Source organism: Lagenorhynchus albirostris, chromosome 1 (genome assembly GCF_949774975.1).
Source record: "Lagenorhynchus albirostris chromosome 1, mLagAlb1.1, whole genome shotgun sequence".
Classification (NCBI taxonomy): Eukaryota; Metazoa; Chordata; class Mammalia; order Artiodactyla; family Delphinidae; genus Lagenorhynchus; species Lagenorhynchus albirostris.
In genome coordinates, this window is record NC_083095.1 from 49,829,266 (window position 1) to 49,856,957 (window position 27,692).

The window sequence follows — 27,692 nt, forward strand, 5'->3', positions numbered from 1 at the left end:
TCCCACTCTGCCACTTACTAGCCACATGAGTTTAGGCAAGTCATTTTTTTTTCAGAAAAAAATTTCTCATCCATAAAATATTAAGGATAAATTAGGTGTCACTGAGATCTTTTTCAGATCTAAAATAGAATTCTATGAGTAATCATCAGGTAGTCCCCCATAGTTCTTCGTTATAAAGCGGCCCACAGGGAAAAAAATCTGGCATACAACTGATATCATACTAACAATTATTAAATCCCTGACCATAGGACTTCAACTTCACATTCTGGGTCATTTTTAAACCAAAGGTTCTTTCTCCACTCTAATTTGCCATATATTTTTCCATATACAGGGTTGACAGCAAATAGCTTTACTGAAACAAAGGACTTTGAAAACTGAATTAGAAAGAATATAATCATACAGGGCTAGAACTAGAAACCTGGAAATGGGACAACCTCCATTTGGTTATGTTTTTAAATCTTTCTGACTGTTATGTTTTCCAAGTACAAAAAGACCCCCCAAAATCCTAAAGTTCTGCTGTACATGCCCAAAAGATTACTAGATATACAAAAGAGACTGTGAATATTGTTACCTGAAGGTGCTGAAGATCATCCTCCTGCACATTTTGAGATAAGTTATATACCTTGATTAAGAAATAAAGTCAAAATGAGAAAATAATTAGCAGCATACTAAGCACTTATTTTGTTATTCTCTATTTTTTGAAATATCAATTTCACAAAATCAAACTCTCTCACATATATTTATAAGACCTTGAGAGAGGAGTAAAGAAAGCCTGAGAGACATAAATAATGTACAATGATCATAAAATTTTTCCAGAAATACAGTAGTTACCTGATTTGGAGACAGAACATTAAAATTATTTTATGAACCTAATTCAACAATTAGTAATAAAATAATCATTCTTACAAGCATATGATCTAGATAACCCATATATAAAATTTTGTCTTGAAAAATTATGTTGGCTTCTTTACAATCAATTATTTAAGTCTATAGAAAGCTCCATCACATGGAAGTTAAGTTCTGAATATCATGCTTACATCCTCAAACATATGCATTATTGCTTCACGAACAGATCACAGCATTAAGGTGAAATTCTTTTTTTCTAAGGAGGAGGATTAATATCAGTAACTTCAAAGAAAAGTTAATGATGTTTATATGTTTATGTACTGATACAAACAGTATACTTTGTGTACTTATTTAAATAACAGACCACTTCTCAGATAATAACAAAAAATAGTCATTACAAAGGACTTAGAGTTTTCAGCAAAAATATCTAATGTCTCCAGGAAAAATATAAATAGTAAATAATAAATATTTAAAAGGCAAAATCAATCTGGTTTTAATTGACTTGTGTAAATTGCACATACTGTTGACTATGAAGAAGTTAGATATTAAGTTGGTATTTTAATGGCTAATTAAATTAAGAAGTATATTTTTAAAAGTTAGTCTTATACCTACATTAATGAATAGATCAACCAGACAGAGAATCAATAAGGAAACACTGGACTTAAACAATACATTAGATCAGACTGACTTAATAGATATATAAAGATCATTCCATCAAAAAGCAGCAGAATACACATACTTCACAAGTGAACATGGAACATTCCCTAGGACAGATTATATGTTAGGTCACAAAACAAATATTAATAAATTCAAAGAAGAATGAAATCATATCAAGCAGCTTCTCCAACCACAATGGTATGAGACTTGAAATCAATCACAAGGGAAAAAAACGGGGAAAACCCCACAAAAATGCTGAGATTAAACAATGTGCTACTGAATAACCAGTGGACCATCAAAGAAATCAAAGAAATTTTAAAAAACATAAAGATAAATGAGAGCAGAAATACAACATACCAAAATCTATGAGATGTGGCAAAAATGCTTCTGAGAAGGAAGTTCATAGCAATATAGGCCTAGCTCAAAAAAACAAGAAAAATCCTGAATAAACAATCTAACTTTACACCTAAAAAGACTAGAAAAAAGAACAAACAAAGCCCAAAGTTAGCAGAAGGAAGGAAATGATAAGGATCAGAGCAGAAATAAATAAAATAGAGACTAAAACAAAAAATAGAAAACATCAATGGAACTAAGAGGTAGTTGAAAAAATAAAATCAACAAGTCATTAGCTAGACTAACCAAGAGAAAAAGAGAGAGGGCTCAAATAAATAAAATCAGAAATGAAAGAGGAGAAATTACTACTGATACCACAGAAATACAAAAGATCATAAGAGACCACTATGAACAGTTATATGCCAACAAATTGGACAACCTATAAGAAATGGATAAATTTCTAGAAACATGCAATCTTCCAAGACTGAATCATGAAGAAAAAAAAGTCTGAATAAACTGATTATTAATAAGGGATTGAAACAGGAGTCAAAAATCTCCCAACATGCAAAAGCCCAGGACCAGATGGCTTCATTGGCAAATTCTATAAAACATCCAAAGAAGATTTAATACCTAGCTTTCTAAAAATATTCCAAAAAATTGAAGAGGAGGAAAATCTTCCAAACACATCTTACGAAGCCAGCATTATCCTGACACCAAAACCAGAGAAGGACACCACAAAAAAGGAAACTACAGGCCAATATTCCTGATGAATATAGGTACAAAAATCCTCAACAAAATATCAGCAAACTGAATCCAACAATACATTAAAAGGGTCATACACCATAACTATGTGGGATTTATTCCAGGGATGCAATGATGATTTAACATCCACAAATCATTCAACACAACACATTACATTGAGAAAATGAAGGTTAAAAATCATATGATCATCTCAATAGATGCAGAAAAAGCATCTGACAAAATTCTTCCATTTATGATAAAAACTCTCAACAAAGTGGATATATAGAGGAAATGTACCTCAACATAACAAAGGCTATATATGACAAACCCAGAGCTAACATCGTACTCAGGGCAAAAGGCTGAAAGATTTTTCTCTAAGATCAGGAACAAAACAAGGATGCCCACTCTTGCCACTGTTATTCAACATTGTGTTTGAAGTCCTAGCTACAGCAATTAGGCAAGAAAAATAAATGGCATCTAAACTGGAAAAGAAGAAGTAAAACTGTCACTGTTTGCTACTTCATGATACTATATATAGAAAACCCTGAAGACTCTAACAACAACAGAAAAACCTGTTAGAACTAATAAATGAATTCAGTAAAGTCATGGGATACAAAATCAATATACAGAAACCCGTGGCATTTCTATATACTAATAATAAACTATCTGAAAAAGAAATTAAGAAAACAATTCCATTTACAATTGCATCAATAAGAATAAAATACCTAGGAGTAGATTTAACCAAGGAGATGAAAAACCTGTACACTGAAAACTATATGTCACTGATTAAAAAGTTAAAGACACCAAAAAATGGAAAGATATTCAGTCCTCATGTATTTAATGTTGTTAAAATGTCCATACTACCCAAAGCAATCTATAGATTCAATGAAATCCCTATCAAAATGCCAAATGCATACTTTATAGAACTAGAACAAATAATTCTAACATTTGTATGGAATCAAAGAAGCCCCTGAATAGTCAAAACAATCTTGAGAAAGAAGAACAAATCTGGAGGTATCACACTCCCTGATTTTAAACTTTATTACAAAGCTATAGTAATCAAAATAGCATGGTACTGGCACAAAAAAGACACATAAATAAATGGAATGGAATTGAAAACCCAGAAATAAACCTATACATATATGGACAAGTAATCTATGATAAAGGAGCAAAGAATGTACAAAAAAGAGAAAGGACAGTCTCTTCAATAAATGGTGCTGGTAAAACTGGACAGCCACAAGCAAAAGAATGAAACAAGATGACTATCTTACACCACACACAAAAATTAACTCAAAGTGGATTAAAGACTTGAATGTAAGACCTTAAACCATAAAATTCCTAGAAGAAAACACAGGTGGTAACCTCACTGGCATCTGTCTTAGTTATGCTTTTGTGGATCTGATTTGAAAGGCAAGGGAAACAAAAGTTAAAATAAACAAATGGGACTATATCAAACCGAAAAGCTTTTGCAGAGTGAAGGAAACGATCATTAAAATGTAAAGGCAACCTACTGAATGGGAGAAGATATTTGCAAATCATATATCCAATAAGGGGCTAATATCCAAAATATATAAAGAACTCATACAACTCAGCATCAAACAACCCAATTAAAAATGGGCAGAGGATCTGAATAGACATTTTTCAAAAGAAGACATACAAATGGCCAACAGGCACAAGAAAAGATGTTCAACATCACTAATTATCAGGGAAATGCAAAACAAACCACAATGAGATACCACCTCCCACCTGTTAGAATGGCTATTATTGAAAAGATAAGAAATAATACATGTTGGAGAGGATGTGGAGAAAAGGGAACCCTCATACACTGTTGGTGGGATTGTTAATTTGTGCAGCCACTAGGGAAAACAGTATGGAGATTCTTCAAAAAGTTCAGAACAGAACTACCATATGACCCAGCAATTCCACATCTGGGTATTTACCTGAAAAGCATGAAAACAATATTCAAAAGGATATATGCACCCCTATGTTCAATGCAAAATTATTTACAATAGCCAAGATATGGAAACACCTTTAGCATACAACAATGGATGAATGGATAATGAAGATATAACACACACACACACACACACATACACACACACACACACACACACACACACACACACCACACTGGAATACTACTTGGCCATAAAAAAGAAGGAAATCCAGACTTTGTGACAACATGGATGGACCTTGATGGTATTATGCTAAATGAAATAGATCACATGGATAAAGACAAATACCATGTGATTTTACTCATAAGTGGAATCTAAAAACAAAATGAACAAATAAAATAAAAATGAACTCATAGAGATCAGATTAGTGGTTACCTGGGGAGAAGGGGGGTGAGGGCTGGGCAAAATGGATAAAGGGGGTAACTGTATAGTGATGGGTAGTAACTAGACTTGTGGTGGTGATCACTGTATACAGATGTTGAACTATAATGCTATACACCTGAAACTTATATAATAATTTTTTTAAAAAGCTAGGTAATCATAGGTTATAATCATGACTTATTTTAAAGTCCTTTACAAAAAAATTCAGTCTTCCTTCTATCCATCCTTTCACTGTCCTAACTACACATAATGCCCTGGTTGCTGGTTCACTAGCTCCATTCTCCCCACATACTTATAATTTCAGTTTTGACTTACTCATCCTAACCACTTTGCCTTTCCTACCGTTTAAAACTATTTTACCTTTCTTTGATGGTCTGCTTCTTGGTTACTGTCTCTTCTTGCTCTTTCCGGTGAATAGAAAATCTAAAAATTGTCTTAAAATTTTTAGGCTATGTGTTCTGTGATCATAGTAAAACCCTCAAGGACTTTCAGGACAATTTATAAAGCACACAATAACTTCAAAAACAATACTTAAAAAAAGAGAGAGGAAAAAAGGAAAGAAAGACATTTACTTTCCTAAATGCACATTAAGATACTATAAAAAGTTGTGAACATATATAAATGTTTCTACTGGCTATATAAAACAAAATTTGCATTTATAAATCTTATTTCATTAAATGTAACTAATAATAGGTAGTCTCAGTGTATCTACATACATTATAAGATTTAACATTATTGACTTTATTGTAGGCTTGAAATAGAAAAAATTATCAATAAGACAATATAACATTTTCTGACTAAAGCAGGCAATTTGAAAACTGATCAGAAATTAGATTATAGTAATAAAACAATTCCACTCTTAAGGAAATCATAAGAACTGGTATGCTAATTGAGTCAAATAATAGATATAATTTACCATTTCTGTTGTTTGTCTCACTACCACATGTATATAGAAATACATATATTCATAATTTTTATTTAAAGAAACATCCATCAAAATGGATTTATTTTATTCCATACCTGTATTGAGCTGATCATTGTGCTAAGGGCAAATACTGTGGCCGAATCTCTCAAAGTTGACTGACTATCAAAGGTTCCCTGAGTATCCATCAATAGCACTGCAACCTATAGGCAAGTAGAGTACATTATTGATATTTTATAGAACATGCAGGGTATTAGGGTTACTACAAAGTTAACACCGTAAGAACTAAAGCAAACCATTAGCAATGAATACTTAATAGGTAATTTTTCACATGTGCCATGAATGCCACTGAAAATAAAAATATTAATTACCTGCTGACTAGTATAATGATTAATTTTCACTGGTAATCCAACATAACAGAAATAGCACTGAAACAAAATATAGATGTTAGCTAGCTGATCTGCTGTTCTATTGTCCCTATGATTTTGCCTTCTGTGATCAGTAGAAAGGGAAACTGGGAACATGAAATAGGATGCTACCCACTTCCCTTTTAAACTTCATGTCAAGCGGTCAAAATTAGTTTTCAAAAGAGCATTTTGGAGGATCCTGAAAAGTGGTAACTGTTGGCAAGTGAAAACTCAATTTTTTTTAAGAAGTTCACACCATACCTTTTTACCGTCAGGTTTATTGATAAGGAAGATTTCACTCCATATCTGGATTCCCGTGGTCTCTCGTTCAGACCCACCTCTCCACGAAAAGCCAGTCAATGGTTCATTGTAATCTCCAACCCAATCAACTGATTCCTGTAAGTTAAGAAAGTCTATGATATTGAACTACATATGTAGTACAGGTTCTTCAACTCATCCATACCAGTTTGTATCCCTCTCCAACTCTAGACAAAAGGAAACAACGTATGCACATCTATTATATTGATACAATTACTTTATTTACTCATCCAAAAAATAATTATGAAGGAGCAACCATCTGTCATATTTTATGCTACATCCTGGGGATACAAAGATATCATTCCAGATAAGCGGAAGCTCACAGCCTAACAGGGGGACAGACATGCTAACAAACCATTATGATGCACTATATGCATGCCAAAATGGGCATGTATATTAGATATACATGGAAGCATAGGAAAAGAAACAACTAACTCTTGGTCAGTTAAGACTTCATAGGAGAAGTGATATTACAAGCTAAGACTTGAAGGATGTTTAGGAACTTTCCAGGTGAGCAAACTCAGGGAGGACATTCCAGAAACAAAGAAATAAAGGTATGAGAGAGCATATTATGTCAGGATATACACAATAATAATATACACAAATGTTTTGCTATTGGGGGAGGAGGGAGCGAACAGCAGGAGGAGAAGCACCTAGTAAAAAAAAAACAAAAACAAATCTGTTACACTTTAATCTGAGCAAATGCTATTTAACATAAGCAACATGACAAGGGTTATTGAGTATTTCATTGTAATGTTTATCGCACAGTTAAAATTATGAATATGCCTAAAGCTATATAATCCCAAAGAATGGAAAGTATACTAATTTTGTTCACTCAATTTTCCCACCTACGTTAAGTGTGTACTAATGTTGGTATGATAGAAATAGAAAGTGGTAAGAATTTTGTTTGCTTTCAAAGCCTGGAAGTATTTTGGTTGTTCTGTTCTTAATTTGTTTGGACTGAGGCTAGAGATAGAAGATGTTAAAGTTAACATTACCAAGTTGTTCAAAAATACCCTACCTATAAAAGATCAATCCGAAATGGATAATTATGATATAAATGCATAATACAAAGTTTCTTTGGGTAGTATGTCTATTCTGCCTCAACATTCATATTGGCACCCGAATTACTAAGGGTAAAAGGGTAGAAAAAAAATACTGGTGTGCTCTCTACTCCTAACCTTCTGTTCCCCGACTGTAATCTCCTATTTATTCTTCTGCTTTTGGTTGATCCTAGGCCCCTTAAAGTCTCCTTTCTATGCCACACTATTGTCTCAAATGTTATGACACTGTTGGCTGCCTTTGGGGGTGGGTTAAGGGTGAGACTGAGTGGGAAAAGATAACAGAACTTCGTGGAATAACAGCAAGATACACTTGATAGGTTTTGGGGCTACACAGGTATTTACATTTTCAAAAAAAAGCAAATGTACACTTCAGATTGGTGCATGTAACTATATGTAAATTTTACAACAAAAGAAAAAAACTAAATAAATACTGAAATATATAATAATGATGTATATTGAAATATTTATAGGGAAGCATACTGAAGTCAACAATTTACTTTGAAATGAACCAAAAAATAAGATGGAGCAATGGATTGAAACAGGGAAGAATAGCTGGAGACACATGTGATAAAGCAAGAATATTAATGTTAATGGTAGAATATAGGTAGTGCATATCCAGGTGTCTACGGTAAAATTCTTTTAACTCTGCTGCATGCATGAAAAATGTCATAATAAATGTTGGGGGGAAAATGATTATAATAAAAATTATGACAAAAGTTATTTGACATTTTAAACACTATTTAACATGTAAAGTTTATAACTGTATCACTGTACTTGTCTATTTTCAAAAGAGCTTAAAAAATAAGTTACGTTCTAAGGGAAATGTAGCAAAGTGGCTTCAGACAAAAGTGGCCTATATAGTTTGGTGCCGACAGCACCAAAGTTGGAATGGTTACACGATAGCATTTTTAAACTAGTTCATCTTTAGGGAACATAATAATGGAAATATTGGACACTACTACTAAATAAAAACACAAAGTCATAAAAGCACAGAAATCAGAAAACTTTTCAAAGCACCTCTTCCCTACCTGCTTATACATGTATCTCAACATGAAGTCCATCAGGAATGATTTTCCTTTTCTAAATGCTCCAGCAACAGATACAGCAACGACCTCCTTGTCCCTGATAGCCTCTGAGAGAAGGATCCGATTTAGTGCAGTTTCATCTAATTCAAAGGAATGGTCATCTCTGACAATGAGGACTTGGACTGGTCCTGCCTTTTTCACTGGCTCTTCCTCTTCAGAGCTCCATTCATACCCCTTTTCTGAAAAGCCGCCTATTGAATAAAATAAGAATTTATTCAGCAAATTATCTCAAAACACAGGAAATGTATATGTACCTCTCAACATTCAAACCTCTGAAACAGGAGCACAGTGGAATTAGAAATGCTCATTTTATTGACATATATTGATGTCATTTACACCATATCTCCGACTTACATCTGGTTTTTCTGATCAAGTGGCCAAATCAAACAGAATTTTATTTTTAAGAAAGCTCTAAATCAGTGCAGAGATCTCTGTTTGCTGAGTAAGAAAAAAAAAATCAAAGCAAAGGGCTCTACTTTTGGAGAAGAATAAAATAGCCTTAGTTTACACTTAATCCCTTAGAAATAAGTTTAGTTATTCACATGAAAGATCCTTGCAACACTTCTTAAAGCTGAACATGCATATGCGGAAATACACAGAGGGACTCAAAATCACATATTCTTGAAACTGGAATAAATCTCTAAAGCACCCAGTTCAGCTCCGTCCAATGCATGCAACCCACCTACAAAATCCTAGACTCTTAATTGTCTAAAATTATATCTTGTAGCAATGGAAGTTACAGATAATTAAATTGGGTAGGGCCAGATTACAGAAGACCTTCAAATCTATGGAAGAGAGGTCTGGATATAATTCAATAAAAAAAAAATAAGAAGCTTTTCGAAAGTTACTTTGTGTGGAGAGCTTATAAAAAAGGTTTGTGACTCTGGGAAATTACTAAATCTCTCAGTTCCTCCAACTGTAAAACAGAAACTATTAATAGTACCTATTTAATAGGGTTGTTGAAAAGATTAAGGGAGGTACTATATGTAAAGTGTTGAGACCAGTGCTTGGCACACAGCAAGCTCATAAAGCTTAGCTATTATCATCATCATCACCACCACTACCTTGGGATTATAAACTGAACTAAGTATTCCCAGAAGTTTCTGCCTATTTTCTATAAATTTATATGTGTTTGTGTGTGCATGTATGTGTGTGTTCACATGTGTGTGTTTTCAGAGTTTTCTATTTAATTGTCAGAAATACTGTTTTTGACAGAGGTCCTCTTTTAGAAATCATCCCTAATATACAAGAATTTTAGAACGCTAGACCTTGGCATTTGCAGTATATTACAAAACAACTTCAATGTGTCAAGTGACACATTCTTATATCCATAGCCTTCTTAATGTAACTTTGTAATGTCCTCCCACTTTGACTCCGGGGTCAGCCATGTAATTTGTTTTAGCAGACATGACACAGCAGAGACTTGAAAAAGCACTTGTGTGTTTCCATTTTGCTCTTTGGTCTCTGTCATTCATCATGAGAATATTCCCAGACTAGTCTGCTGCAGGATGAGAGACACTTGGAGCAGAGGCAAACTGCCCGGGTCCAGCCAAGGCCCACAGCAAGCCAACCCCCAGCCACATGAGGGAGCCCAGTCAGGATCAACAGATTTGTCTAACAACCATTTCAACATGTGACCAATAAATACTATTGTTCTATGCCCCTGAGGTTTTGTGACTATTTATTATGCAACATAACAGGCAATAAATAACTGATACACCCTACAACCCCTTCCTCTAGAAAGGCAGTATAGTGTAGTGGTTACAAACACAGGCTCTGGAACCAGACTGCTGAGATTCCAATCAAGACTTCCCCATTTCTTAGCTGAGTAACCTTAGATAAGTTGTTTAACCGCTTTGTGTCTACCTCATAAAGTTGCTGTGAATTAATATATGCATGTAACACACTTAGAACACTGGCTGGTATATGTATTGGTATATGCTATTAGCATTATTACAGATTTACGAAACTAAAGCCAAATATGTAACTGACTTTGCCCAAGGGAAATAAATGCAATTTCTATATCAGGCAACCTACCATGGATGCCTTCTTGTGTTATTTATTTATTGCTTTCAATATCGCAGCAAGGTATTTATTATTATCTGTATTTTTGACACATGAGGAAGAACTAGCTGGATTAAGTAACTTTCCCAAGATCACACCCACTAGAGTTCACATAGTAACTGTCAATTTCGGTTTAGATCCCAGGTAATTAAACTTTAATCTCAGAACTTTCCACTATAATATTCTGCCTCTTTAGTGGAAATCAAATAACTTTTGGACAACACATAAATGGGCTCATTTGCTTTCTATCAAAAGAACAGAAAGTCAAAACATACATCAATTAATTCCTCAGATCAGATATATGACCTAGCCTCAAATCAACCCTTAATAATATTAATTTTGAAATAAACTGGGCTCTTAAATAACCTTTCATCCAAATTTTTGAAAACATATTTAAATAGACATTCTTCATTATGTCTGTCTGATAAGAAGTCTCATAACTAGAGAAAAACAAGGCAGTTATATTTCTCAGCATAATTTTAAATGAGTTTTCAGATCATATTGATGTATGTATACACATATATCACATTGATAACTACATATATTGCTGTTCATCTATAAGGTAATGCCATTGAAATATTACAAATCTAACACATAATTTTAGTTTTTCATTAGTGGAGATAGACATACACCATTACTTTCTGAGCAACAGTATGAAGCATCTGCAGACAACAAAACCACTGCGTTAGCCATGAATCACAGTTGTTCTCTCTGCAAAGTTAAGAAAAATTGATTTTACATCTAACAGACAATAGTTTCTATATTGCCATATCACAGATGCTGGAGTCAGAGTCTTTGTTTAAATCCTAGCTTCAAAACTTACACATATAAGAAGTTGTGTAAGTTATTTCACCTCCTAATGACTCACCATCTTCCATATGAAAAATGAGATTAAGAATGGTACCTACGGGACTTCCCTGGTGGTGCAGTGGTTGAGAATCTGCCTGGCAATGCAGGGGACACGGGTTCGACCCCCTGGTCCAGGAAGATCTCACATGCTGTAGAGCTACTAAGCCTCTGTGCCACAACTACTGAGCCTGTGCTCTGAAGCCTGCGAGCCACACCTACTGAAGCCCGCGCACCTAGAGCTCATGCTTCGCAACAAGAGAAGACACTGCAATGAGAAGCCCGTGCACTGCAACGAAGAGTAGCTCCCGCTCACCGCAACTAGAGAAAGCCTGCGCACAGCAACGAAGACCCAATGCAGCCATAAATAAATAAATAAAAGAATGGTACCTACATCCGAGGCTTTGTGATGATTAAATGAAGTAATATTTATTAAATGAAGACCAAAGAGCTTGATAAATATTACGTGCCTAATGATGGTGACCACCTAATATTGTTATTATTTATTACCTATTCATATTTTATTCCAGCATTACTTACCCATCTAATTTCAGCCTCAGTAAAAGGTCCTTTCTGAGGGCAACAATACACATTCTTTGATGAACCTCCTTACCTATGGTGTAGTTTTAATCTGCATATACAACTGATGTGAATCAGGAAGGCTGGCTAGACATAATATTTTGGATAGAAAAACATCTTCAGAGTTGAAAACTAGATCACAACTTTCTACAGACTGAAATAATTCTCTAAGATTGCTTGTAGCTAACTACATATATGCAAGAGGTACTCTGAATGGAATTTCTCGGTTGTAATTTTTTTCAAATATTCAACTTCACAACGTGTTCAGAAATTTTTTCTAAGTGGCTGTAGCAAATTCTCACTCCCCACCCACTCCCAGCAGTTTATTAGACAGTCTATTGATTCACATTCTTTCCAACACTCGGTTTTGCCTGACTTTTAAAGTTTTGTCCATTGGATAGGTATAAAATAAGTAAGTGGGGCTTCCCTGGTGGCACAGTGGATGAGAGTCCGCCTGCCGATGCAGGGGACATGGGTTCGTGCCCCAGTCCGGGAAGATCCCACATGCCGTGGAGCGGCTGGGCCCGTGAGCCATGTCCGCTGAGCCTGCGCGTCCGGAGCCTGTGCTCCGCAACGGGAGAGGCCGCAACAGTGAGAGGCCCGCGTACCGCAAAAAAAAAATAATAAAAATAAGTAAGTGGTCTCTCACTGTAGTCCTGACGTACATTTCTCTAAACGCTAATGAAGTGAGGACATGCCTTTTGTTCATTTTTTTCTATTAGATTGTCTTTTTCTTAATGATTTATAGTGGTTTTTTATATATTTTGAATGCTAGACCTTTGTTAGTTATGTGTATAGCAAAAATCCTCTGCTTGTCGTTTCACTTTCCTTAAGCTGTTACTGATGAACAGCAATTATTAATTTTGACATAATAGATTTTATTATTTTATCATTAGCACTTTGTATGTCATGTTTAAGAAATTATTCCTTACAAAATCATAAAAGACATTCATATATATTGTTCTAGTTTTTAAGTTTTGCTTTTGATATTTAAGTTCTTAATCAACCAGGAGCTGCTAACTGTATAAGAGGTGAGATAGAATTCCAACTTGAGTTTTTCAATACGAGTAACAAAATTTTCAGATTTCTATTTAACAAAGACTCTAGTGGTCTGCCATGTCATAGTTAAGAGTTACACACACACACATACACACACACACATACATACACACACACACACACACACACATGGACCCAGAAAGAGACAGGGAGACAGAGAGAGACTTTGTTTCTGACCTTGCAATTTTTTTTCTTTTTTTTTAACATATTTTTTTAAACATCTTTATTGGAGTATAACGGCTTTACAATGGTGTGTTAGTTACTGCTATATAACAAAGTGAATCACCTATACATATACATATATACCCATATCTCCTCCCTCTTGCGTCTCCCTCCCACCCTCCCTATTCTACCCCTCTAAGTGGTCACAAAGCACCAAGCTGATCTCCCTGTGCTATGACGCTGCTTCCCACTAGCTATCTATTTTACATTTGGTAGTGTATATATGTCCATGCCACTCTCTCACTTCGTCCCAGCATACCCTTCCCCCTCCCCGTGGACTCAAGTCCATTCTCTATGTCTGTGTCTTTATTCCTATCCTGCCCATAGGTTCTTCAGAAGCATTTGTTTTTTAGATTCCATATTTATGTGTTACCATATGGTATTTGTTTTTCTCTTTCTGAATTACTTCACTCTGTATGACAGACTCTAGGTCCATCCACCTCACTACAAATAACTCAATTTCGTTTCTTTTTATGGGTGAGTAATATTCCATTGTATATATGTGCCACATCTTCTTTATCCACTCATGTGTCGATGGACACTTAAGTTGCTTCCATGTCCTGGCTATTGTAAATTGAGCTGAAATGAACAATGTGGTACATGACTCTTTTTGAATTATGGTTTTCTCAGGGTATACGCCCAGTAGTGGGATTACAGGGTCAAATGGTACTTCTATTTTTACTTTTTTTAAGGAACCTCCACACTGTTCTCCATAGTGGCTGTATCAATTTACATTGCCACCAACAGTGTAGGAGGGTTCCCTTTTCTCCACACCCTCTCCAGCATTTATTGATTGTAGATTCTTTGATGGTGGCCATTCTGACTGGTGTGAGGTGATACCTCATTGTAGTTTTGATTTGCATTTCTCTAATAATAAGTGATATTGAGCATCCTTTCATGTGTTTGTTGGCAATCTGTATATCTTCTTTGGAGAAATGTCTATTTAGCTCTTCTGCCCATTTTTGGATTGGGTTGTTTGTTTTTTTGATATTGAGCTGCATGAGCTGCTTGTAAATTTTGGAGATTAATCCTTTGTCACTTGCTTCATTTGCAAACATTTTCTCCCACTCTGAGGGTTGTCTTTTGGTCTTGTTTATGGTTTCCTTTGCTGTGCAAAAGCTTTGAAGTTTCATTAGGTCCCATTTGTTTATTTTTGTTTTTATTTCCATTTCTCTAGGAGGTGGGTCAAAAAGGATCTTTCTGTGATTTATGTCACACAGTGTTCTGCCTATGTTTTCCTCTAAGAGTTTTATAGTGTCTGGCCTTACACTTAGGTCTTTAATCCATTTCAGTTTATTTTTGTTTATGGTGTTAGGGAGTGTTCTAATTTCATTCTTTTACATGTAGCTGTCCAGTTTTCCCAGCCCCACTTATTGAAGAGGCTGTCTTCTCCATTGTACATTCTTGCCTCCTTTATCAAATATAAGGTGACCCTATGTGCATGGGTTTATCTCTGGGCTTTTTATCCTGTTCCATTGATCTTTCTGTTTTTGTGCCAGTACCATACTGTCTTGATTACTGTAGCTTTGTAATATAGTCGGAAGTCCAGGTGCCAGATTACTCCAGCTCTGTTTTTCTTTCTCAAGATTGCTTTGGCTATTCGGGGTGTTTTGTGTTTCCATACAAATTGTGAAATTTTTTGTTCTAGTTCTGTGAAAAATGACATTGGTAGTTTGAAAGAGATTGCAATGAATCTGTAGATTGCTTTGGGTAGTATAGTCATTTTCACAATGTTGATTCTTCCAATCCAAGCACATGGGATATACCTCCATCTGTTTGTATCATCTTTAATTTCTTTCATCAGTGTCTTACAGTTTTCTGCATATAGGTCCTTTGTCTCCTTAGGTAGGTTTATTCCTAGGTATTTTATTCTTTTTGTTGCAATGGTAAATGGGAGTGTTTCCTTAATTTCTCTTTCAGTTTTTTCATCATTAGTGTATAGGAATGCAAGAGATTTCTGTGCATTAATTTTTTTTTTTTTTTTTTTGCGGTACATGGGGCTCTCACTGCTGTGGCCTCTCCCGTTGCGGAGCACAGGCTCCAGATGTGCAGGCTCAGTGGCCATGGCTCACGGGCCCAGCCGCTCTGCTGCATGTGGGATCTTCCTGGACTGGGGCATGAACCCGTGTCCCCTGCATCAGCAGGCGGACTCTCAACCACTGCGCCACCAGGGAAGCCCTGTTGGAAGATTTTTAATCACAGTTTCAATTTCAGTGCTTGTGATTGGTCTGTTTATATTTTCTATTTCTTCCTGGTTCAGTCTCAGAAGGTTGTACTTTTCTAAGAATTTGTCCATTTCTTCCACTTTGTCCATTTTATTGGCATATAATCTCTCATGGTCCTTTGTATTTCTGCAGTGTCAGATGTTACTTCTTTTTCATTTCTAATTCTATTCATTTGAGTCTTCTCCCTTTTTTTCTTGATGAGTCTGGCTAATGGTTAATCAATTTTGCTTATCTTCTCAAAGAACCAGCTTTTAGTTTAATTGATCTTTGCTATAATTTCCTTCATTTCTTTTTCATTTATTTCTGCTCTGATCTTATGATTTCTTACCTTTTGTTAACTTTGGGGGTTTTTCGTTCTTTCTCTAATTGCTTTAGGTGTAAGGTTAGTTTGTTTATTTCAGGTATTTCTTGTTTGTTGAGGTAGGATTGTCGTGTTATAAACTTCCCTCTTAGAACTTCTTTTGCTGCGTCCCATATGTTTGGGTCATCGTGTTTTCACTGTTATTTGTTTCTTGGTATTTTTTGATTTCCTCTTTGATTTCTTCAATGATCTCTTGGTTAATCAGTAGTGTATTGTTTAGCCTCCATGTGTTTGTATTTTTTACAGATTATTTCCTGTAACTGACATCTAGTCTCATAGCGCTGTGATCATACAAGATACTTGATATGATTTCAATTTTCTTAAATTTACCAAGGCTTGATTTGTGACCCAAGATATGATCTATCCTGGAGAATGTTCCATGAGCACTTGAGAAGAAAGTGTATTCTGTTGTTTTTGGATTTTCCTATAAATATCAGTTAAGTCCATCTTGTTTAATGTATCATTTAAAGCTTGTTTTTCCTTACTTATTTTCATTTTGGATGATCTGTGCACTAGTGAAAGTGGGGTGTTAGAGTCCCCTACTATGATTGTGTTACTGTCCATTTCCCCTTTTATGGCTGTTAGCATTTGCCTTATGTACTGAGGTACTCCTATATTGGGTGCATAAATATTTACAATTGTTATATCTTCTTCTTGGATTGATCCCTTGATCATTATGTAGTGTCCTTCTTTGTCTCTTGTAATAGTCTTTATTTTAAAGTCTATTTTGTCTGAATATGAGAATTGCTACTCCAGCTTTCTTTTGATTTCCATTTGCATGGAGTATCTTTATCCATCCCTTCACTTTCAGACTGTATGTGTCCCTAGGTCTAAAGTGGGTCTCTTGTAGACAGCATATATATGGGTCTTGTTTTTTTATCCATTCAGCCAGTCTATGTCTTTTGGTTGGAGCATTTAATCCATTTACATTTAAGGTAGTTATCAATATGTACGTTCCTATTACCATTTTCTTAATTGTTTTGGGTTTGTTATTGTAGGTCTTTTCCTTCTCTTGTGTTTCCTGCCTAGAGAAGTTTCTTTAGCATTTGTTATAAAGCTGGTTTGGTGGTGCTGAATTCTCTTAGCTTTTGCTTGCCTGTAAAGGTTTTAATTTCTCTGTTGAATCTGAATGAGATCCTTGCTGGGTAGGGTAATCTTGGTTGTAGACTTTCCCCTTTCATCACTTTAAATATGTCCTGCCACTCCCTTCTGGCTTGCAGAGTTTCTGCTGAAAGATCAGCTGTTAACCATACGGAGATTCCCTTGTATGTTATTTGTTTTTCCCTTGCTGCTTTTAATATTTTTTCTTCGTATTTAATTTTTGATAGTTTGATTAATATGTGTCTTGGCGTGTTTCTCCTTGGATTTACCCTGTATGGGACTCTCCGCTCTTCCTGGACTTATTTCCTTTCCCATATTAGGAAAGTTTTCAACTATAATTTCTTCAAATATTTTCTCAGTCCCTTTCTTTTTCTCTTCTTCTTCTGGGACCCCTATAATTCGAATGTTGGTGCATTTAATGTTGTCCCAGTGGTCTCTGAGACTGTCCTCAATTCTTTTGATTCTTTATTCTTTATTCTGCTCTGTGGTAGTTATTTCCACTATTTTATCTTCCAGGTCACTTATCTGTTCTTCTGCCTCAGTTATTCTCCTATTGATTCCTTCTAGAGAATTTTTAATTTCATTTATTGTGTTGTTCATCATTGTTGGTTTGCTCTTTGGTTCTTCTAGGTCATTGTAAAATGTTTCTTGTGTTTTCTCCATTGTAGTTCCAAGATTTTGGATCATCTTTACTATCATTACTCTGAATTCTTTTTCAGGTAGGCTGCCTATTTCCTCTTCATTTGTTTGATCTTGTGGGTTTTTACCCTGCTCTTTCATCTGCTCCATGTTTCTCTGTCTTCTCATTTTGCTTAACTTACTCTGTTTGGGGTCTCCTTTTTGCAGGCTGCAGGTTCATATTCCCGTTGTTTTTGGTGTCTGCCCCCAGTGGCTAAGGTTGGTTCAGTGGGTTGTGTAGGCCTCTGTCTATGTTTTGGTGGATGAGGCTGGATCTTGTCTTTCTGGTGGGCAGGACCGCATCCAGTGGTTTGTTTTGGGGTGTATGTGACCTTATTATGATTTTAGGCAGCCTCTCTGCTAATGGGTGGAATTGTGTTTCTCTCTTGCTAATTGTTTGGCATAGGGTGTCCAGCACTGTAGCTTGCTGGTCGTTGATTGGAGCTGGGTCTTAGCGTTGAGATGGAGATCTCTGGGAGAGCTTTCACCATTTGATACTCCATGGAGCCAGGAGGTCTCTGGTGGACCGATGTCCTGAACTCAGCTCTCCCACCTCAGAGGTACAGGCCTGACACCCAGCCCAAGCACGAAGACCCTGTCAGCCACAGGGCTCAGAAAAAAGGGAGAAAAAAAGAAAGAAAGAAAGTAAAGTAAAGTAAAATAAAATCAGTTATTAAAATAAAAAAATATTAAAAATTAAAAAGTCATAAAAAAAGGAAAGAAGAGAGCAACCAAGCCAAAAAACAAATCCACTAATGGTAACAGGTGCTAAAAAGTATACTTAAAAAACCCCCCCAAAAAACAGACAGAACCCTAGGACAAATGTTAAAAGCAAAGCTATACAGACAAAATCACATAAAGAAGCATACACATACACACTCACAAAAAGAGAAAAAGGAAAAAAATATACATATATATTTTAAAAAAGAGAGCAACCAAATCAATAAAGAAATCTAGCAATGATAATAAACTCTAATTACTAAACTAAGATAAACATAAAACCAGAAACAAATTAGATGCAGAAAGCAAACCCCAAGTCTACAGTTGCTCCCAAAGTCCACCGCCTCAATTTTCGGATGATTTATTGTCTATTCAGGTATTCCACAGATGCAGGGTACATCAAGTTGTTTGTGGAGATTTAATCCGCTGCTCCTGAGGCTGCTGGGAGAGATTTCCCTTTCTCTTCTTTGTTCACACAGCTTCTGGGGTTCAGCTTTGGATTTGGCCCCGCCTCTGCGTGTAGGTCACGTGAGGGCGTCTGTTCCCTGCCCAGACAGGCTGGGGTTAAAGGAGCAGCTGATTCGGGGGCTCTGACTCACTCAGGCCGGGTGGAGGGAGGGGTAAGGAATGCGGGGCGAGCCTGCTGTGGCAGAGGCCAGCGTGATGTTGCACCAGCCCGAGGCGCGCCGTGCATTCTCCCCGGGAAGTTGTCCCTGGATCATGGGACTCTGGCAGTGGCAGGCTGCACAGGCTCCTGGGAGGGGAGGCGTGGATAGTGACCTGTGCTCGCACACAGGCTTCTTCGTGGCTTCAGCAGCAGCCTTAGCGTTTCATGCCTGTCTCTGGTGTCTGTGCTGATAGCTGCAGTTCGCTCCCATCTCTGGAGCTCATTTAGGCGGTGCTCTGAATCCCCTCTCCTCACGCACCCCGCAACAATGGTCTCTTGCCTCTTAGGCAGGTCCAGACTTTTTCCCGGACTCCCTCGTGGCTAGCTGTGGTGCACTAGCCCCCTTCAGGCTGTGTTCACGCAGCCAGCCCCAGTCCTCTCCCTGGGATCTGACCTCCGAAGCCCGAGACTCAGCTCCCAGCCCCCACCTGCCCCAGCGGGTGAGCAGACAAGGCTCTCAGGCTGGTGAATGCTGGTCGGCACTGATCCTCTGTGCAGGAGTCTCTCTGCTTTGCCCTCTGCACCCCTGTTGCTGCGCTCTCCTCCGTGGCTCTGAAGCTTCCCCCCCGTCTCTGCCAGTGAAGGGGTTTCCTAGTGTGTGGAAACTTTTCCTCTTTCACAGCTCCCTCCCAGAGGTGCAGGTCCTGTCCCTATTCTTTTGTCTCTGTTTTTTCTTTTGTCCTACCCACGTATGTGGGGAGTTTCTTGCCTTTTGGGAAGAAGGTCTGAGGTCTTCCGCCAGCGTTCAGTAGGTGTTCTGTAGTTGTTCCACGTGTAGATGTATTTGTGGTGTATTTGTGGGGAGGAAGAAGATCTCCACATCTTACTCCTCTGCCATCTTGAAGGTCTCTCTGACCTCTCAATTCTGATCCATTCAAGAATTTGTCTATACCAGCACCAACAGTACACCATATTAATCAATAGCTTTATAAAAATTCATTATATATAGGAGGTCCAGCCCCTCTTATTCTTCTAATTATTATTGGTTTTGGCTATTTTGACCCTTCCATATAAATATTAGAATCAATATGTTAGTTAAATTTTCTGAAGTTACATTAAATTTATAGATCAATTTGGAAGGAATCAATACTGTTATGGTATTATCTTCAAATCCACAAACATGAGATATCTCTCCATTTATATTTGGTCTTTTATCCCCTTGAATAAAATTTTTATAATTTGGAGTGGTGGGGGAGAGGAGATTTGTTACATTGATGGCCAGAAACATTAGTTTTTGTTGCTAACTATAACTGGTTTCATTGTTGCTTTTTTTTAAAAAAAAGAATTATTTATTTATTTATTGGCTGCATTGGGTCTTCATTGCTGCATAAGCTTTCTCTAGTTGCAGCGAGCGGGAGCTACTCTGTTGCAGTGCACGGGCTTCTCATTGCGGTGGCTTCTGTTGTTGTAGAGCATGGGCTCTAGGCGTGCAGGCTTTAGTAGTTGTGGCTGGCAGACTCTAGAGCACAGGCTCAGTAGTTGTGGCACACGGGCTTAGTTGCTCCGCAGCATGTGGGATCTTCCCGGACCAGGGCACAAACCTGTGTCCCCTGCATTGGCAGGTGGATTCTTAACCACTGCACCACCAGGGAAGCCCCCATTGTTGCTTTTTGAATTACGTTTTATAGTTGTTGCTTGAGTAACGAAATGTAACTGACTTTAATACATTAGTCTCATGTTGCAACTTCTGCTAAACTATTATTTCCTATAAATTTTGTGTAGATACTTTTGGTTTCTTTAATGTAGAAATAGAAATAATTTTTACAAATAATGAGTTTTATTTCCCCCTTTTTAACTCTTATGTATTTCTTTTCTTTTTCTTGTATTATTGGATGTTCAATACAATGTTGAATAAAAGAGGTAGTAGTGGGCACAACTTCCTGATTTTAATGCAAGTGCAATATTTGAGGTTGTATTTGTTAGTTTCGTTGATAGATGCACTTTATCTTATCAGGTTAAGGGAGTTCTACTTCTAGTTTACTATTGATTTTTAAAAATCATAAATAGAATAAATTTTATCAAATGTCTTTTCTGTATCTATTGAGATGATCATATGGTTTTTCATCTCTAGCCTGTTAATGTAGTGAGTGATATATCTTTTCACTTTTGTATGAACCTAATATTTTCAAGGTGCAGTAGCTTAATTACACACTATTGGATGCAGTTTGCTAGAATTTGTTTAGGCCTTGCATGCTATATTCATAAATGAGTTGAGTCTTTGACTTTCCTTTCTCATTTTGTCTTTGGCTGGTTTTAATATCAAAGTTACATTAGCTTTATAAAATAAATTCACAAGTTCTTCCTTTTCTATCTTCAGAAAGAGTTTATAGTAAAACATTAAACAGTTTTTTGAAATTTTGACAGAACTTGCCTGTAAAACCATCTGGGTCTGATATTTCCTTTGTGAGATAATTTTTAACTGCTACCTCAATTTTATTAATACTTATGATGCTATAATTATATTAGTAGTAATAAAGTTTTGTATTTCTTCTTGAGAAGCTTTTGGTACATTATATCTTTCTAGGAACTTTTCTCCATCCTCTAAAATTTCAGACAATATGTCAGTAAAGATATAGATTTGAACGGTATCATCAGTCAATCTGACCAATCTGACATCTAATAATTATAGAACCATGCATTCTTTTTAAGTTCATATTGGACATTTACCAAATAGACAGGTACCAGTTCATAAATCAGATCTCAGCAAACTTCAGAGTATTAAAATAATACAAAATATGTTCTCTGACAATAGAGAAATTAAACTAGAAATCAATAACAAGAAGATATTTAGAAAATTCCTAAATGTTTGGAAATTTAGCAGTAAATTTCTAAATAACTTATGAATAAAAGAAGAAATCATAACAAATTAGAAAATGTTGTAAACTAAATGATCCAATGAATGTTCTGATCCATTCATCAATCTATCTATCTACAGCAGCAATACTACACTATCTTAATCAAAATAGCTTCAAGGAAAGTCACTATATATAGTGGGCAAGCCCCTCATATTTTAAAATTATTATTGGTTGTAGCTATTTTGATTCTTTCCATATAAATATTAGAATCAATATGTTGGAGTATAGTATCTTATATAGAAATAGAGAAATATGACATGTTGGTAACTTGCTTAGAGGAAATTAACACCTTGGAATGCATTTAGTAGAAAAGATGTTTGAAAAATCCTAATCTGATATCCATCTCAAGAAGTGAGAAAAAGAATGGTAGACTAAATGCAAAGAAAAGGTAGGAAATAAAGATAATGTCAGAAATCAATAAACTAGAAATACAGATTAACATGATTAATTTAGTAATCTAAAACTAAGCAAAGAAATAAAAGAGAAAAACCCCATGAATTATCAATACCAGATATGAAAAAGGGATATCACTACAGATCCTACAGATATTTAAAAGATAATATGAGGATATTATGAATAATTTTATGCTAACAAATTTGTTAACTTTAATGAAATGGACAAATTCAAAGAAAAACATTTATTTTAAAAATCACACAAGAATAAATAGAAAATATGAATAATCTTACATCTGGAAAATAAGTTAAATTCATACTTTAAAACCTTCATGCAAAAACAAAACAAAAAATAAAACTCCAGGCTCATCTGGCTTCCATGGTGAATTCTTCCAAATATTTAGAGAAAAAAATAGGCATCTTACACAAACTCTACCAGAGAACAGAAAATGAGGGACCATTCTCAACTTGTTTTGTGATTTCAGAATACCTATCATACCAAAAAGTGATAAGAACATTAAAAAAAAAGAATATTATAAGCCACTGTCTCATGAAGATAAACACAAAAATTTCAAGAAAAATAGCAATTCAACTCCAGAGACAATAAAAAATATAATACATCACAACTACACAGTATTTATTATTATAGGAATTCAAGGTTAGTTTAACATTCAAAAGGCAAGCAATATAATTGGCTACATTAAGTGAAAGAGAAAACCATATCATCTCAATAGATTCATAAAAGCAGGTATGAAAGTGCAACATTTATCTCTAATTAAAAAAAAACTCTGAACAAATTAGGAATAGAAGGAAAATTCCTTAAATTGATCAATGGTATTGACAAGTACAGCTAATATTACACTTTTTAAAAAAAATTTTATTTTTTATATAGTCATCCTAGTGAGTGTGAAGTGGTATCTCATTGTTGTTTTTGGGGCCACACTGCATGGTATGCAGGATGTTAGTTCCCCAACCACCAGGGAGTGAACCTGTGCCCCCTTCAGTGGAAGCGTGTAGTCTTAACCACTGGACCACTATGGAAGTCCCAGGTTACACTTATTTTTGAAATACTGAAAGTTTTCCCTGAAATTGGGGATCTGACATGGATCACTAGTTCTAATCAATATTATATTGGAAGTCTTAGCCAGTGCAATAGGGAAGATAATTAACCAAAAATAAAAGGATTGGAGAATAAGAAATCACATTAACACAGATGACATGATTATGTATGTAGAAAATCCAAAAGAATATACAGATAATTATTAATAAATTTAGCAAAGTTTCCAGATATAAAGTTGACTTTTTATTATACTCTATTTTTATATACTTGCAGCAAATAATTACAAAATGAAATTTAGAAAAACACTCACAAATATATAGTCAATTGACTTGTTCTTGGTCAACTGACTTTTTGTAACAGTTTAATTGGGATATAATTCACATACCATATAATTCACCCACTTAAAGTCAAAAATCCATTTGATGGCCCTGGTCCGGGAAGATCCCACATGCCACGGCGCAACTAAGCCTGTGCACCACAACTACTGAGCTTGCGCTCTAGAGCCCACGAGCCACAACTACTGAGCCTATGTGCCACAACTACTGAAGCTGTGTGCCTAGAGCCTGTGCTCCGCAACAAGAGAAGCCACTGCAATGAGAAGCCCGCACACCACAACGAAGAGTAGTCCCCACTTGCCGCAACTAGAGAAAGCCCACGCACAGCAACGAAGACCCAATGCAGCCAAAAATAAATAAATAAAATAAATTAATTTAAAAAAATCCATTTGATGGTTTTTAATATATTCAGAGTTGTGCAAACCATCACCGTGATTAATTTTATAACACTGTGGTCACCCCCCAAAATACCCACACCCTTTAGCAGTCATCCCCATTCTCCCTTACCCACCTCCAGCCCTAGGCAACCATTAGTCTATCAAAGATTTGCCTATTCTGGACATTTCATATAAATGGAATCATACAGTGTGTGATTTTTTGTGACTGTTTTCTTTTACTTAGCATAATGTTTTCAAGGTTTATCCCTGTTGTAGTATGTATCGGGACTTCATTTTTTGTGGCCAAATAATATTACCTTGTTTGGATATACTACACTTTGTTTATCCATTCATTAGTTGATGGGCATTTAGGCTGTTTCCACTTTTTGGCTAAAATGAATAATGCTGTTATAAACTTAATGAACAAGTTTTTGTGTGGACATATGTTTTCATTTCTCTAGGATGTTCAGTTGATTTGTGACAAAGATGCTAAGGCAACTCAATGGAGAAAGAATAGTCTTCACAACAAATGGTGCTAGAACAACTGGATATCTAAATGCAAAAAAGTAAATTTCAATATATCACACTCATATAAAATATTAACTCAAAATGGATCATAAATCTAAAGAAAACCAAAACTATTAAATTTTTGGAAGAAAACATAAAAGAAAAGATTTATGACCTTGGATTAGGCAATGATTTCTTACATATGATGTCAAAAGCATGACCCATTGTTTTAGTCTCTTCAGGCTGCTATAACAAACTACCACAGACTGGGTAGCTTATAAACAACAGAACTTTATTTTTCACAGTTCTAGAGGCTGGAAGTTTTGAGATTAGGGTGCCAGCATGGTCAGGAAAGGAGCTTTTTCCAAGTTGCAGACTTCTCATTGTATCCTCACATGGTGGCAGAGACTAGGGAGCTCTGTGGGAGTCTCTTTCATAAGAGCATTAATCCTATTCATGAGGCTCCACCCTCATTTCCTAATCACCTCCCAAATGTCCTACTTCCTAATACCATTACATTGGGCTTCAGGATTTCGACATATGAATTTTGGGGAGATTCAAATATCCAGACCATAACACCGATAAAAGAAAAAATTACAAACTGGACTTCTTCAATTAAGAACGTCTGCTCTTTGCAGAGGGCGACTGCCCCACCCACTCAGGCCCCAGGAGCCTGCTGAGCTCCCAGGCAGAAGCCCTGCCCTCCAAAGTCCCCTCCAGGTCTGGTGTGTCCTTGGGCATAAGAAGGAGGCCGGGGGGATCAAGAGAGGCAGGCGGGAGAGGCCCTCTGGGGGGAGTGGGAGAGGAGCGGAGGGCGATGGTCCCGCTCACTTGGGCCCCAGGAGCCTGCTGAGCTCCCAGGCCGATCCCCCGCCCTCCAAGGCCCCTCCAGGCTGCATGGGTCCTTGGGGGCATATGAAGGAGGCCGGGGGATCAGGAGAGGCAGGAGGGAGGGGCCCTCCCAGACCCAAGACTGGAGGAGCAGGAGAGGAGAGGAGGGCATTTGCCCTGCCCACTTGAGCCCAGAAAGCCTGCTGGGCTCCCACGTGAGGTCCCCTGCCCTCTGAGAAGAGGGGTGGGGGGCATGCCTGGGACCCTTCTGTTCCTTGAGCCTAAGTTCCACCTCCCACAGCCCCCAGGGACTTTTTTGCCACCCAACGTGGCTTGCGGGCGGAAGCTCCTGTGGTGGGAGCTCAGAGTCTGAACGACTGGACTAACAGAAAACCTCAGACCTCAGGGAATATTCATCAGAGTGAGGTCTCACAGAGTTCCTCATCTCAGCACCGAGACCCAGCTCTACCCAATAGCCTACAAACTCCAGTGTGGGAAGCCTCAGACCAAACAACAAGTAAAACAGGAACAGAATCCCACTGGTTTTTAAAAAAAAAAAAAAAAAAAATGAGATGGCAAAAAAATACATCACAGATGAAGGTAAAAACCTACAAGACCAAATAAATGAAGAGGAAATGGCAATCTACCTGAAAAAGAATTCAGAATAATGGTAGTAAAGATGATCCAGAATCTCAGAAATAGAATGGAAGCATGGATTGAGAAAATACAAGAAGTGTTTAACAAAGATCTAGAAGGACAAACAAACAAACAACCAGAGTTGAACAACACAATAATTGAAATGAAAAATACACTAGAAGAAATCAATAACAGAATAATAGAGGCAGAAGAACGAATACATGAGATGGAAGACAAAATGGTGGAAATAACTGCCAAGGAGCAAAATAAAGAAACAAAGAATGAAAAGAATTGAAAACAATCTCAGAGATCTCTGGGACAACACTAAACGCACCAACATTCGAATTATAGGGGTCCCAGAAGAAGAAGAGAAAAAGAAAGGGTCCAAGAAAATATTTGAAGAGATTATAGTGGAAAACTTCCCTAACATGGGAAAGGAAATGGTCACCCAAGTCCGGGAACCACAAAGAGTCCCATACAGGATAAACCCTAGGAAAAACACACCAAGACACATATTAATCAAACTAACAAAAATTAAATTCAAAGAAAGAATATTAAAAGCAGAGGGGCAAAACAAAAAATAACATACAAAGGAACCCCCATAAGGTTATCAGCTGATTTTTCAGTGGAAACTCTGCAGGCCAGAAGGGAGTGGCAGGACATACTTAAAGTGATGAAAGAGAAAAACATATAACCAAGATTACTCTACCCAGCAAGTATCTCATTCAGATTCAATGGAGAAGTCAAAAGCTTTTCAGACAAACAAAAGCTAAGAGAATTCAGCACCACCAAACCAGCTTCACAACAAATGCTAAAGAAACTTCTCTAAGCAGGAAACACAAGAGAAGAAAAAGACACACAAAAACAAACACAAAACAATTAAGAAAATGGTAATAGGAACGTACATATCGATAATAACCTTGAATGTAAATGGATTAAATGCCCCAACCAAAAGACACAGACTGGCTGAATGGATACAAAAACAAGTCCCATATATATGCTATCTACAAGAGACCCACTTCAGACTAGGGACACATACAGACTGAAAGTGAAAGGATGGAAAAAGATATTCCATGCAAATGGAAATCAAAAGAAAGCTGGAGTAACAATACTCATACCAGATAAAATAGACTTTAAAATAAGGACTGTTACAAGAGATAAGGAGGGACACTACATAATAATCAAAGGATCAATCCAAGAAGAAGATATAACAATTATAAATATTTATGCACCCAACACAGGAGCTCTTCAATACATAAGGCAAATGCTAACAACCATGAAAGGAGAAATCGACAGTAACACAATCATACTAGGGGACTTTAACACCCCACTTACACTAATGGGCAGATCATCCATACAGAAAATAAATAAGGAAACACCAGCTTTAAATGACACAATAGACCAGATAGATTTAATTGATATTTATAGAACATTCCACCAAAAAGTGGCAGAATACACCTTCTTCTCA

The 27,692-nt window shown here is 36.5% G+C and overlaps 1 protein-coding gene across 5 annotated transcripts in view; it reads right to left on the reverse strand.

The window, feature by feature from the left end:
* ATL1 (atlastin GTPase 1) overlaps window positions 1-27,692 on the reverse strand; it is an 88,657-nt gene that overhangs the window by 30,349 nt on the left and 30,616 nt on the right. For all 5 annotated transcript variants that reach the window (XM_060142768.1, XM_060142752.1, XM_060142759.1 and 2 more), the window contains 4 exons: window positions 8,653-8,900; window positions 6,504-6,638; window positions 5,934-6,038; window positions 572-622 (listed from right to left, as the gene is read on the reverse strand). In XM_060142768.1, coding sequence (XP_059998751.1) covers window positions 572-622; window positions 5,934-6,038; window positions 6,504-6,638; window positions 8,653-8,900 — 539 coding nt within the window. The remainder of the gene's footprint in view (window positions 1-571; window positions 623-5,933; window positions 6,039-6,503; window positions 6,639-8,652; window positions 8,901-27,692) is intronic.